At 35.8% G+C, this 14,385-nt stretch overlaps 2 protein-coding genes across 3 annotated transcripts; both read right to left on the minus strand.

Annotated features, from left to right (window-relative positions):
- Positions 1-1,523: 1,523 nt before the first annotated feature.
- On the minus strand, positions 1,524-12,844 carry mon2 (Mon2 homolog, regulator of endosome-to-Golgi trafficking). Of its 2 annotated transcripts, none has more exons than XM_036366515.2 (22): positions 12,527-12,844; positions 12,021-12,152; positions 11,448-11,873; positions 11,264-11,389; positions 11,002-11,202; positions 10,694-10,928; positions 10,481-10,622; positions 10,282-10,408; positions 9,898-10,201; positions 9,526-9,827; positions 9,260-9,454; positions 8,810-9,198; positions 8,582-8,744; positions 8,095-8,520; positions 7,806-8,027; positions 7,580-7,734; positions 7,346-7,508; positions 5,178-5,462; positions 4,923-5,107; positions 4,354-4,827; positions 2,600-2,682; positions 1,524-2,539 (listed from the first exon to the last, which is right to left on the minus strand). In XM_036366515.2, exons 1-22 carry the CDS (start codon positions 12,647-12,649, stop codon positions 2,334-2,336), a joined length of 5,064 nt encoding a protein of 1,687 aa, XP_036222408.2. In that variant the 5' UTR covers positions 12,650-12,844; the 3' UTR covers positions 1,524-2,333. The 2 variants fall into 2 exon arrangements, with proteins under 2 accessions (XP_036222408.2, XP_014092987.2); XM_014237512.3 differs by having other exon boundaries at positions 9,895-10,201.
- Positions 12,845-13,037: 193 nt separating this feature from the next.
- On the minus strand, positions 13,038-14,072 carry Trf (TBP-related factor). Its single transcript, XM_014237502.3, has 3 exons — positions 13,912-14,072; positions 13,762-13,850; positions 13,038-13,707 (listed from the first exon to the last, which is right to left on the minus strand). The coding sequence occupies exons 1-3, from the start codon at positions 13,969-13,971 to the stop codon at positions 13,188-13,190; spliced, it is 669 nt and encodes a 222-aa protein (XP_014092977.1). The 5' UTR covers positions 13,972-14,072; the 3' UTR covers positions 13,038-13,187.
- Between the last annotated feature and the right edge of the window lie 313 nt (positions 14,073-14,385).

Raw genomic sequence — 14,385 nt, forward strand, 5'->3', positions numbered from 1 at the left:
AATTAAAATTCTATCCACGCATGCACATATTCGCTTTGTTCAAACTCAAATCTTATCAATCACGTTATCAAATATTTACTCGTTTGAAATGTCGCATTAGGAACACCTTGAAGGCAAAACAAAAAAAACGAGCTTGACGTGCTCATGCCAACATTTTATTCGCATTATTAGAGCAAATTATGCCCAAATCAAATTTTGCGTATGTGCAAACACACCTTATCTGTATAATATGTACATTGTGATGTTTATATAATGAATATATTTATATGTATTTATGATTTATGTATAGGTATGTATACCTGGCTGCCACGGCTATCAGACACTTGAGCGCAAACAATCCAATTATAATAACAGCAACTGTTGGGCATGACAAATTCAAATCAAATCAGATATTTTAAAAATTTCCAGAACATAATGACGTCTACGCTGACGTCATCACTGCGTTACGTTATATAGTCGCTGGTTTTAAAAGTGAACACAAGTTGACAACAAGAGGCAAATACTTACTTAATACGTGTATTCTCAGGGCCGTGGGGCGAAAACCGGTGCACGGGGATGATTGTAGTGAATTATTGGAGAAAAGAATTTGCAAAAAATTGTTGCAAAACACCGGGTCCCACTGAGAAATATGGGTCCGGAACAAATTGTCCGCGATCTTTCTACCTCTCTCCTTCACTGTGTATATTACATATATGTATGTATTATACTGACATAAAATTTTCTCTGAGTTTCATTAAAATACCTCCACATATTGATGAATATATAAGATGTAGAGTTAACCAGATGTTTGAAAATAATTTTATTAGTTATATTCAATTTCGTACACAATGCTTCTTCTTTATTTTTTAACATTGACTCCCCTCCCGTGTGCCAATGACACATCGCATAACACATTATGTTGCAGTCTAGACGCTCACCGCGCTACTTTTTTTTCTAATATTTACGTTTTTTAATAAGTGATATTTTTCGAATGGATTGTCCGCAAAGAATAATTTAAAAAGTTATATAAAGGTATTGAATGAGCCTTGAACATAAAGTAAATAATTTTGAAAAGGATTAGTGTTGAAGTACAAATAAAGCGCTTTTACAGCGGCGGCATTTTAATTTTTATTATTTTTTATATAAAAAAAATTAATTGTGACGTAACCATAACAGTTAGACATCTGCTGTCGCGACATTTTTTGTAGCTAATTATATGCTCTGCAAAGTCATAATACGTTATTTGGTTCTATAATCAGTATAAGCAGTAGTAATCGCAGCGCACGCTATGTAAGCAATTTTTTAGGTAATTTTTTATACTCTGAGTTACAATATTGGTGTTTTGTAAGGATTTCTAACTTTTTTAAAAATATAATATAACCTATGTTTACTGGAGAGAGTGTAGCTTCCCAATGGTGAAAGAGTTTTTCAAATTCGTCAAGCAGCTTCGGAGCTTATACAATTCAAGCAAACCAACAATCAAATATTACCTCTTGTAATATCAGTATAGATAACGGTACTAAAACGGTTGAATGAGAAACGAGTTTAGTTTTTTTGCTTTTCTTTGCCTAATACTTTGTGTTTTATTACTTTATCAATGGCTGAAAGTACAGTAGGACAAGAAATTGTGTATACTATATTATCAATATTTTTTTGTTTATCGATTTCATCTTATTAAAAACGTTCACTACAAAGATCTCTAAATATAATTAGTTTGTATAGTAAATATAATATTTCATAGGTAAGAACTTGCGTCTTGCATTTTAATGCACTAAATCTGCTATGCTATTATATAATACGTGTTAATAGTAGTAGTAATAATAATAATAATAATAGTTATAATAATAATGTACAAAGTATAAAAGCCAATTTGGATTTCATAAAACATTACATTCCAACAAAAGTTGAATAACTAAAAAACATTAAACAAACATTAAACATAAACTTGCCGCAGCACAAATAATTAATACATATGCACCGTTGCAATAAAAAATTGCCATTTTATTTAAGTTGTGAAATTTGGAATTTTCGCTTTATGCGCTAAATTTTGACGGCACATAATCATACATACATATAAAATATACGCGATTGTAAGCGCACAACTGCATACGCCGGAGTATACATAATAAGTAACAGTTGGTTAAATAAGTATGTGTATTTGGTATACTTGTATGGGTAGGTAGTTAGCTTATCTAAGCATGCCCAAAATAAATATCAAACTTTTATGTTTTTATACGCTTGCAAATGTTATTGTAAAAGTCCCATAAACGTCATTTAATTGACGGCACTAAACGTCGGCTGTATGTGTATGTATATATATGTATATAAGTATTTCTCTGTCTTTCGTTATATATTTATTCTTGTCCATTTGCCTGCGTGGCATTTTGTAGTTTCGCATTATTTGCAGTTTCGACATTTAGACACTTGGGTGGTTGCAGTAGATCTGTGTACTGCAGCAACGCTTCACGCAACGAACGCGACACCTCTGGCGATGTTGTTGTGGTACAATCAACGAGATACGGATATAGACCGATAAGCTGGTCCCACGCCGGCTTATTTACTAGATATGGCAAAAACGATAAATAATATAAACCAAATTTGTATGGCATGATTAGGTTACCTTTTGATGGCGGTGCTTTTTTCATGGACACAACTAATGTGGCGATTGCCTTTAGTACGAAGGAAATTTCCGAAAGGCGGAATCTGAAAAAGATTATGCAGATATAAGACTATATATAAACACAGTAAAAATTACAATAACAAGTTATATTTTCACTTGCATATGTTGGAAGTTTAAGGGTTAAAAATTTTGCGCTATTGTCATAAATATAGTTCGTTCTAAATTCGTTCGTTATAATTAAAGAAAAAAAATTGCTTACAAAATTTCTTGTTCCGAGAAAAAAATTTGCTTTTTTAACTTTTCTGTTATTTTTTCGGGAATTTTTATACCCTGAACAAGGTATATAAAGTTTGCCAGGCAGTAACACCTAGAAGGAAACGTCGCAGACCCTATAAAGTATTTATCTAAATTATCAGCAAGATGAGCTCAGTCGATTTAGCCATGTCCGTCTGTCTGCCTGTATATAAGCGAACTAGCCCTTCAGTTTTTAAGCTATCGATCTGAAATTTTGCACACGTTCTTTTCTCCCCAAGAAGCTGTTCATTTGATGGAATCACCGAAATTGGAACACTATAGCATATAGCTGCCATACAAACTGAACAATCGGAACCAAGTGCTTGCATGGAATATCATTACACGAGATAATTTCACGAAATTTGGCACGGGTTATTGTCTAAGACGAGGGTGCTATCTCCGAAGAAATTGTTCAGAACGGATCGCTATAGCATATAACAGCCATACAACCTGACCGATCAAAATCAAGTCCTGGCGTGGCTAAATTTTTTATTTGACAAGATAACTTTACGAATTTGGCATAGATTATTTTCTAAGGCAACGATACAGTCTGCGGACCACTATATACGGATATAGCTGCACTTTGAACTGGCCGATCAAAATCAAGATATGATTTAATGCTATAAGAAATATACCGCTGAAGTTTATTAAGGGGATATTCTAGTGTAGAATTTCAAAAAAAATCGATATTTTTTCATATTTACAAAGTTTAACTATTTAAGTATATGTCTACGAGAGGATTTTTGAAAATTTAAATTATAAAATAACAGACATACTGACCCGGCTAATCGAACAAATCACTTTACGCGAAACTTTAAATGCATTTTTCTCAAATCAGACTTTTTTTAATCGATACCCAAGATTTCTCGAGTTCTACTGGACCGATTTACTTGAACTTTTCAGAGAATCTTTTTTATATACCTTCCTCAAGTATAAACTAGCCTCAGCCCCGAATTCAATTTTTTACTTTTTTACAAAATACGAGAAAATAAAATAAAAAATGTTTTTTTTTCAAACAGTCGCCATTTTGTCAAAAATTTTTTTTACTTATCGCTAGTTCATACTTCAGATCGACAAACTTTTTTTTTTAATTTCAGATGACTAGGAGGGTTGAAATCATGGGTGTGCTTATGTGCCAATTTTTTGAGACCCCCACTTCATCAGCTGCCAGTTTTTCAAATTTTTCTTCAACTTTTTTCTTTTAAGTTTTTTCTGTACTTTTGTAACATTAATAAATAACTGATAAAAAAAATCGATAGTAAAAAAAGTTTCGGACACTTGAAAAATTACCTAAAATTCATGTTTCTCGACTAGAATACTTTCTTAAAGCTTCAGTGCAGCCGAAGTTGACATTGTTTCTTGTTTAAATTTTCTAATATTTTTTCAAGGACATTTATATGACCAGAAGGATTCACTCCAAACCAATTAGTGTTGATATATACGCCTCGCAAACTACGTACCTTGGTAGAGGGCACTTTCCACTCTGTCGTTCGTCATCGTTGAAACGCTTCAAGACCTCCTGGAATCGATGTAACAAAGCAGTAACCGCTAAGCGGCCGGCAAAATCTTTGCCACCACCGAGCACATTCGAATTCAATGTTGCATTTATGCCCGCCACCGTTGCCGATGCCGCCGTTAAGCTGTTGCGATTGTTGTTGCAAGTGTCGTCCAGCAGCGAGAATTGTAAGAGCGTTTCAAAGCAGGTCTTTGCGAAGATTTCACGTAATTTCCAATCAGATTCATAGCAAATATTCGAGTCAGATGCGGAATGTATGGAGCCTTTGTTGAGTAGCACAACAATTTGCATTATAAATTGATGCGGCATTTCGTGCGCGTATGGCAGCACCTCGTCACGCAACAGTTCAATGACCTGACAATCAATTGTTTCGTCCAGCACAATTTCATCCAGGCCACGATCTTCAATTGTACAAACGCTGCGAGCAAAGATTAATTAATTAATTTTAAATTGACAACGACGAGTAATAAAGAGGAGAATAAAGAGTGTGTGCGTGCGCGCGCGTTTACTCACCTTGCAGGAAAGAGAAATTTATCGAATGTATCGGCCAAGTCATCCCACATGCCGGTGAAATAGTTGGGTTTGGCGCGTGCCACCTTCAAACCTGTATGTAGGACGGTAATCAAACTCGAGATGGCCAATTTCCATGTGCTGGACGAAAGACACTTGTACTTCATGGCGAGCGGAGTGCGCAGTGCCTGCGCGGGTAAGAATTTACAAATGATATATTATATAAATTTAATGGCTGCAAGTTAGGTTGGTGTTTACCTTGATAATTTCATGTAAAATATTTTCATGCATGACACAATCCTCCGTAGCGGTACTTTGATACAATTTAACGCATATACTAATCGACTTCTCGCCAAACGGTATGAAATTCATGCTGACCATTTCCACGGAAGCGTTGTTTGTATAATGATTCGCTGTCTTGACGTACTTATGCTCGACGCCTGTGTATGCAGGCGGCGCACAGGCAAACTTACTGAACACCAGTAATTGGCGAAATATAACAGGAATCATATGCTTCAAGTTGGAGCCTTCTTTAGTGGCCTCCTACATAATATTAAAAAAAAATACAAATTAGAAAAAAAAATTTATTTTAAATTTAAATTTAAAAAAATTTAAATTTAAAAAAATTTAAAATTAAAATAATACAAAATTAACAATAAAAAATTAAATTAACAAAAAAAAAATACAAAATAAAAAAAAAAATCATAAATGAAACAAATATACAATATTAAAAAAAAATTAAACAAAAATATACACAAATAAAAAGCAATACAAAATTAAACAAAAAATTCCAAAAAAAAACATAATTAAAAAAAATTAAAAATTATAAAAAACAAACGAAAAATAAAAATTAAAAAAAAATACATACTTAAAACAAAAATTAAAAATTTAAAAAAGAAATACAAAATTAAAAAAAAACAAAAATAAATTTAAAAAAATCAAATACAAAATGAAACAAAAAATTCAAAATAAAAAAATACATAATTAAAACAAAATTAAAAAAAAATACAAAATTTAAAATAAAATATAAAAATTAAAACATACAAAATTAAACAAAAAATTCAAAATAAAAATAATACATAATTAAAAAAATAAAAAATTAGATAAATATAACATTAAAAAAAAAATACAAAATTAAAAAATAAATACAAAATTAAAAACAGAAATATACAAAATTAAACAAGTAAGGAAGGGCTAAGTTCGGATGTAACCGAACATTTTATACTCTCGCAAAGTCAAATGGTACACTCGTTTGAGATTTCTTTGTGGATTGGCTGATATTTTCGATAGAAGGTCAACTATCGGCACTGGGGTCCACATATTTAGTACTTAGGGGCTTGAACAGTTTCGGTTCGGTTTAGACAATTTTTTGTCACAAGGTGGCATACTTTAAACGTATTATTCACGCAAAGTTTTACCCCGATATAATCATTGTTACCTGATTTGCATAGTGGGAAGTGAAAGAATCAGATGTAATTGAAAATGGTGTTATATGGGAAATAGGCGTGGTTGTAGTCCGATTTCGCCCATTTTCGAACTATAATATAGAAATATGAAAATAACGTTATGTACCGAATTTTGTTGAAATTGGTTAAGCAGATCTCAAGATATGGGTTTTCACCTAAAAGTGGGCTGTGCCACGCCCACTGTCTAATTTTGAACGCGGTTCCTATAAAGTCATCTTATACCATCTCAGAGATAAAATTTAATGTCTCTGGCGTGTTTAGTGCTTGATTTATCGCGCTTTTAGTAGTTTTTAACAGTACCGTTATATGGGGAGTCGGCGGAGTTGCCACCCGATTTCAATTATTTTCACACCGTCAGTAGAAGTGCTAAAAACATTTGCTTCTAGTGAATTTTGTTATTATAGCATTAGCGGTTCAGGAGATATGCACATTAAACCTATTAGAGGCGGGACCACGCCCACTTTTAAAAAAAAACATCTAACTGCAGATGCCCCTCCCTAATGTGAGCCTGTGTACCAAATAACAGTCTTGTATCTTATTGCGGAGCTTAGTTATGGCAAGTTATTTGTTTTTGATTAATGGCGTTTTGTGGGCGTGGCAGTGGTCCGATTACGCCCATCTGCAATACCAACCGTCTCACGGTACCAAGAAACATGTCTACCAAGTTTCATAAAGATATCTCAATTTTTACTCAAGTTAGAGCTTGCACGGACGGACGGACGGACAGACAGTCACCCGGATTTCAACTCGTCTCTTCATCCTGATCATTTATATATTTATAACCCTATATCTAACTCGATTAGTATTAGGTGATACAAACAACCGTTAGGTGAACAAAACTATTATACTCTGTAGCAACCGGTTGCGAGAGTATAAAAAACAAATACAAAATTTAAATAATATGTATTTAAATACTCTTGGGGTGCGGGGGAAATATATGCCAGTGAGAGCAACCCAAACCTTTTGTATGAGATCCATGCAGTCGAGTATGCCGTCGTGCAACGGTGTGAGTAGTGAGTCGGACACAGAGGACATCATATATGGAACGGCGTCAGTTTGCACGGGTATACAAACCGCATTCGTCAGTACAATACAGAATTTTTCAAAGTCCTCCAAAGTGAACCTTTAAGCACAAAAATTTACAAGTTAATATGCTGTTTGGCATATATATGTTAATATGTATGTTGGGCGCACCTTTGGTGTATGTGTTGGAAAATTGCCGGGAAAATTTGTATCAATGCGGTTAAAAATGCCTGACTGGGCACGTAAAATTCCTCCTGGTTGTCGTTGTTTTTCGTTGTGATCTTTGTGCTCTCAATGCCGATATTTAGCCAAATATTCCAAGCAATCTTTTCACAAAAGCAGAAAGCGTGTTATTATTAAACATGTAAATAAACAGACACAACAACAACACACTTACCGTCCAAATTTCATCGTCTTTAACGCGTGTTGTCTCCTCATCCGTAAGTGTGGCGGCTTTATCGGCATTATGGTACATGATTTCTTGTAGCGACTTGAGCGCAGCCAAAGAGACTTCGCCATTTTTGCTCAATGCAGCATTTTGGATGAATTCCAAAACCAGCGACCAAGCGCGATCGAAATCACCCAACATTTGCAATAGCTCACGCTTGGTGTTAAACACCTGAAATAAATTGGAGGTGGTGATGGATTAAGATTGGCTATACAAATTTTTGGAATAGCTTGCATACCCTGCACACGCCGGAGAGTGTGAGCACTTGTGTCTCCGCCCACTGCTTTTGGGCGGTGTTACGCGAGTGGTGTATCAGTATATTGCCGCTGGCATCCACTTTCTCATTACTGGCCGAACTGGAGAGCGCACGCACATTATCCAAGAGTGGGAATAGTACTTGCCAAACCAAGGCTTGCCATGTGGGCGGATTCAATAAGCTGCCGTGCGCCGAAATGGTTGAGAAGAGTGTTTGTCCCGCTGATTTGCGTACCGCTGGTCGCAAGTCAACGCACAAATCACCCAGTTTAGCATACAAACACATCCAGAGCTTATCGAATTGCGGCATTTTCACTGTGCCTGGGAAATCAGGCAATATGGCCACCTCCTCCACTTGGGTCGACATTAGTTTATCTTGATTTTGATTGAAAAAATCGGAAATGTTCCACTGCGAATGTAATATAATATTATTTGTTTGCAAATTGGACCATCAATCACCATGAACTCACCATCAAACCAATAGCTGTAAGCGAAATATTCAACTCCTGCGTTTGTGAACCAAATTTGGCGGCGGTGCGAATGCACAGTGGCAGGCAACGCCAAGGCATTACAGTTAAAAAGTCGGTAATCACCAACTGAAGACACTGGAATGCGGTGCGTATTAATGGCTCGCTGAAATTATGAAGTAGTGAAGTGTAAAATATAAATATTTTTGTTTTTAAGGCAAACACACGCACCCGTGATGCTCATTCACTGCGCCAATTATCTCGATTATGGCCGGCCAACCGAAGGATAATATTTCGCCTGCGCCATTTAGTATCTGCAGCACACAGTCAAGTTGGCGCTGACGCACATCTGCATGCATGACCGTCGAAAGCTCCGAAAGTGGACTTAGCAACATCGTCTGCAGCTCCATATTTTCCTTTAGTGGCACGGTATGTTTAAATTGCAGTGCCGACTTAACCAAATAGGTAATGGCTTCCACACCCCATTCGCGCATGCGTATGTGACGATGTTGGCAAACCTCTAGCAAGTGATTGGTAAGTGGACGCCACAAAACCTCAATGCGTGGCATATTCACCAAGCCGGTTTCGAGTAGTTTTGCGACGGCGAATAAGGAGGGCTCCTAGCAATAACAAATTTATGTATGGGTTTAAATAAAATACAAGAATGTAATATTTTGTTACCCTGTTGGCATAAGCGAGTTCCATAGCTTCGTGCGAAAGCTTGCATAATGCATCGATCAGATGATGCAGCGCTATATCGTTCAAACACTGACTGGATTCGAAGAGCTGACTCAGCATTTGTGACAACACCGGCAAGTCGGCCATAACTGCCGTTTGTATGCCCACATTTGCTTCAACGGCTGGCTTTGGAAATGCCTAAGTTTAAAAAAAAAAATATATATATATATGCATGTTGTTTATCACTGAAAATACGCGAAAGCACTCACTTGCAAACTGCCGCCCGTGGATGGCTTCAAACCCAATATCCACACCAGGTGTTGCAGTGTCTGCAGCACAATGTGCCACGATGTGCCGAGTATGCTGCCGTTATTGCGCGCCAAACACAAAATTGCACGCATACACTGTAGATTTTTATTGGTCAACATGACCGGCGCTTGCATTATGCTGTGCGGCAGCGAGGCGCTGGGCAATGGCGTGCCCACAGCTACGATTTGTTGTCGAAATTCACCCTCATTGCAAGTGTTCATGAACTGGTTGTTCAAATCTTGGCTATTGCTGCGCGCATGACCTACGAATAAGAATGGCGATAATTTTTCATGCATAAAAAAAATGTGTGCTAATAATCGCTGTACTACCACGCAAATCTGCATCCATGTGTGCATTGTTGGCGAAAATTGCCGCTGCATAGTGCGGTGGGAAAGAAGCGCGGCACATGGATATTATGAACGCGTCACGCGGTCCTAGCAAGTCTAGCAGACCACAGAGAGCAGCATAACTCTGCATTGCTTTTAGTATGTTATCGGTTGTGCCTTCGTCGATTGAGGCATCTATAAGCGGCACGAATGCTGAAAGTAAACCATTCCAACTGGAGTTGATCAATTGTATGCACAACGGCTTGTGTTCCTCCTCTGTGATAATATCAGCATTGTGGATCGCTTGTTGCTACATACATTGAATGAGAAAATAAAAGAAAAGTGTTTTGTAACAAATAAAATTTTGTGGTTTTCGAATACACAACAAACCATTTCGGGTGTTCGTTGTATTACGCAGCCAATGGAGCTGGTTACATCCAAAAGTATGGCGTAAGCTACAGAAACGCCGTAACTGTCCGGTATGTTGGGTGCCTCCAACTTATCCAACATCTCCAAACTATAAATGAAAAGCAAAATTAAGTTATATTTAACTAGTTGCAGTGAATAATATAATATATTTATAAATTACTAGACTGCTTTTGCCACGCCAGGCGCAAAATTGGTGACTAGCGATAAGTAAACGCCACGAAACATGAAGCCACATTGATTGCCCGAGTTATGCGCAGTTGTGGGATTATTTTGATTAGTGGCAGGCAGCTGTCCATTTTGCACTAAAAAAAATAAAAACGAAAAATATATTATACTTTACAATTTTTTCTTTAATAACATATAGCTCACGTACAAGCTGCCGCATTTATTAACGAATATCGTACGAACGTGCCCAACGATGTGATCATATCGTGTAAAATATTGGTGGCATGATTTTTTAAATCATAGGATTTACAAAAGAAAGCGATTAAATTTGGTTTTGTGGCCAGTTTGTGTATGACTTCCAATGCCAAGGCGCGTTGCCAATGCGGTTTGTCAGGATCGAGAAATTTAATTATCAAAGAAAGAAAAATTTCACATTCAGTAACCTACAAAGCAAAAGCGAAAAATTAAATAGACATGCAAACAAACAAAATTAATTATATAAAATTTCTAACTTACTAATATCGTGTGGTACTTCTGTATTAGTATTGCCACTAAACGCAATAAACGCATACTGATGGGAAAATATGGCTTATCGTTGGGGACTGCCGTATTGCCGTTATTGGGCGTCGGTACCTGGCGATGCTTTACATTTGGCGAAAATAGTTTAATTACTAATGCACAAACGCGTTCTTTTAGCAGCAAACGAAAATCGTTATTCTAAATATTAAAAGTGTATGTTTGAATATAGAGTGAATACGATTATTGCTAGAACATTTACCTCATGAAAAACTGCGCTGAAATTAGTTAATACTGCCTCGAGTAATTCTAAACCGAAAGTGCGTGTCATTTCGGTCATACCGATAAGCCAATACGGTTGATCGGCATTTACTAGCTGCACGAGATCCTAAAAATATGTTTCTGTTATATAATACACTAGTTTAAATATATGTAAAAACACTTACTTGAAATAGGAAAAATGCATCCGCTGCAAAGGTCTGCATTTCAGCACTAGCTCCAGTACTGTTATCAGTGTCCAACGCTTCTTTATTTGCATTTTGATTTATTCCTTGTAGAGATGCCATAGAGTTTTTTTCCAAGTATACACGTTCAAAAACCAATGAAACAAGTTGACGAATAGTAGCACCTGCCGTGTTAACAATGGTGGAGTTTTTGGTGTAATGTAGTCGAAAACATAGAACTAACGATTTAGCTAATGTTTCGCCATGCACCACCGTGTTGGTAGTTAGCAATAGCGTGACAGTTTGCAAAACCTTAACCTCTTCTATGTTATTTTCCATAAGCATCCATAATGCATCGGTTATGTAGCGTGCACCCTTTTGATCAACCACCTGCTGGGTGATAAGCCGCTGCATCATGCCCAGACAATACTGTAATATACAACTTTAACGTTAGCAAAGGTAATCACACACAAAGCGGTTACTGATAAGATGGTTGGCAATATTTGTGACGAACAAATAGTTATTTACGTGCATATATTTATATATAACTGTTATGGCAAATGACACATGACTCACCTTAATAATTTTAAGGTCTTTGGTTTCGCATCCTTGCACAAGTGGATACAGAATTTGGTTTACCGTGTAGTAGACAGAAGTTTGTTGATTATTACTTGCTGCACTCAATTTGGAAATAGCCTCTTCGCATGACTAAATTGACAGAAATAAAAAAAATATATATGAAAAAATTATTAGGAATATGAATTAGTTTTCAATGAGAAGGCAACAAAGACATGAACATTCTATTCTATTGTATGTAAAATCATGCGGATTTATTTACAAAATATATACCAGTACTTAATATAACATATATAAATATTTGAAAACACCAGTAATTGATGAGAACGAAAAATAAATGACAATGTTCATATGTATGCATATACACATAACTCCAATGAACAAACACCACCCCCTACGTACGCCGCACCCAGTTGTGACACAACATTACATTTTCGATTAGAAACTGCCCATGTATGAATTTTTTGCTCAATTAAATTAATATAAATGTATATTAATTTTCTAACCTCCTTTATTAATGGATACTTCTTTTTAGTTTCCAAGGAAAGTGTTTTAAAGTCTGCCCGTAAGGCCTCAACAAATTTATGCACCGACTCATTACCACCCGTCGAGGTGCGTACGAATGACATTTTCACGTCTTTTTATATTTTAACAATTCACAAATAAAATATTAGTTCTTTTCTGCTGCTTTTTACACTCAGCATTACAACAAAATGGTTTTGTTTTATGTATAAAATTCCAAATACACTTTTCTTCCAATTGAAAAACCACGAAATTTGCCAGATACGTATCTCGTTTTCTGTTTGTATAGTTGTGTTGTTTTTGTCCAATTTGACAGCTGACGTGACAACATTCCGTTAAAGAGCCAATGTAGTTTTTTACAAATGGTCAAAAGCAGGGTTACCAGTTCCATGTAATAATAAATACAATATAAGCAATACCGAAAGGCCAACGTCTTAACGAAGCAATAAACGTTTGCAAGTATGTATGTACACAATGTAGATATATAAAATACAATTGTTGTTGTTTATTTTAATGATAATATATTTTTCTTGACACTATATAAAATATATGCATAACTTAATATTTTTTACAGGCAATATGACAATACAGCTAACATAAAATACGACACCTTAAAAAAAAATACGTTTACACTATATAGCAGAATTAATTCTTCCGGAAGCTTAGTAAAGTGGGATATATTTTTTCCAGACACTCCATTATATCCTTACGTGCTTTCGCGCCGGTAAATACAATTTTACCATTCACAAATATTAAAAGCACCATACGTGGATTAACCATGCGGTATATTAGACCCGGAAACAGTTCCGGTTCGTATGAACTGAATTGACCATGCATTTGATTTAAATTTTCAAGCCGTATAGGGAATCTCAGATCCACAGTCGCTACGATATTTTGTAACTTAAAGTCTACAAACTTCACTGGATATCCCAACTTTTGAAGTATACGTGCAAATTTTCTAGCCCCTAAACTTGCTTCAGTCTCATTGCGTGCTCCAGTGCAAATTATTTTACCAGTCCGAAAAATTAGCGCCGTACAGCGTGGTTCACGCATGCGCATTACAACACCATGAAAGCGGGAAGGAGTGTATTCTGAATTGCGTGTGCGAAAATTGATATCCTGGAGATTCAGTTCGCAACCCACAGAAACCGTAGCTACGACGTTTCTGAAAAAGCAAAAAATATATTATAGCTCACAATTTTTAACAAAGAATACTTGCTGTAGTTTGACCTCATGCTGCACATCCTTTGGCTCAACGATGGGAGTGGTAGCAGGTTGCTGTGGTTGCAATGTGTTGTGCGGATTTTGCTGGAAGCATTTTGCGAGAGCATAAAATAAATTATGCGCAATATATAACACACATACTTACCTTATTATTAGAGGTAGTTTGTAATAAATGTCGTAAAGATGAATCGTTCGGTGAATCCATGGCAAACTAACCGATATAAACAAAGTCAGCATGTCCGAAAATAAGCAGAAAAGGAATATAAAAGTGCCAGCTGTTTAAACTGCTCTTCTTCTTCTACAATGCCAAGAGCCATCATAGGGTTGCTAGTTTTCATGACACAATTTTTTACTTGAAAATAATCCGCATCGAATACATTACTGGAATGAGAATATATAATATATATATTTTATAAATCATATTTCGAAACCAGCCATACTTCAAAATTTAAATGTATCTATAATTTTATTTATAAATTTTTTCTTTATTTTATTATTGGTGAATGACTACGAATGTTAATAAATTTTTATTGTTCTATAATAATATATAATGACAGTTTTAAGTACTTTTTATGTATTACAAAACTACACTCTATGCAACCCTGTTGAATCCAGTCGT

This window comes from Bactrocera oleae, chromosome 3, assembly GCF_042242935.1.
Source record: "Bactrocera oleae isolate idBacOlea1 chromosome 3, idBacOlea1, whole genome shotgun sequence".
In the NCBI taxonomy this organism is placed as follows: Eukaryota; Metazoa; Arthropoda; class Insecta; order Diptera; family Tephritidae; genus Bactrocera; species Bactrocera oleae.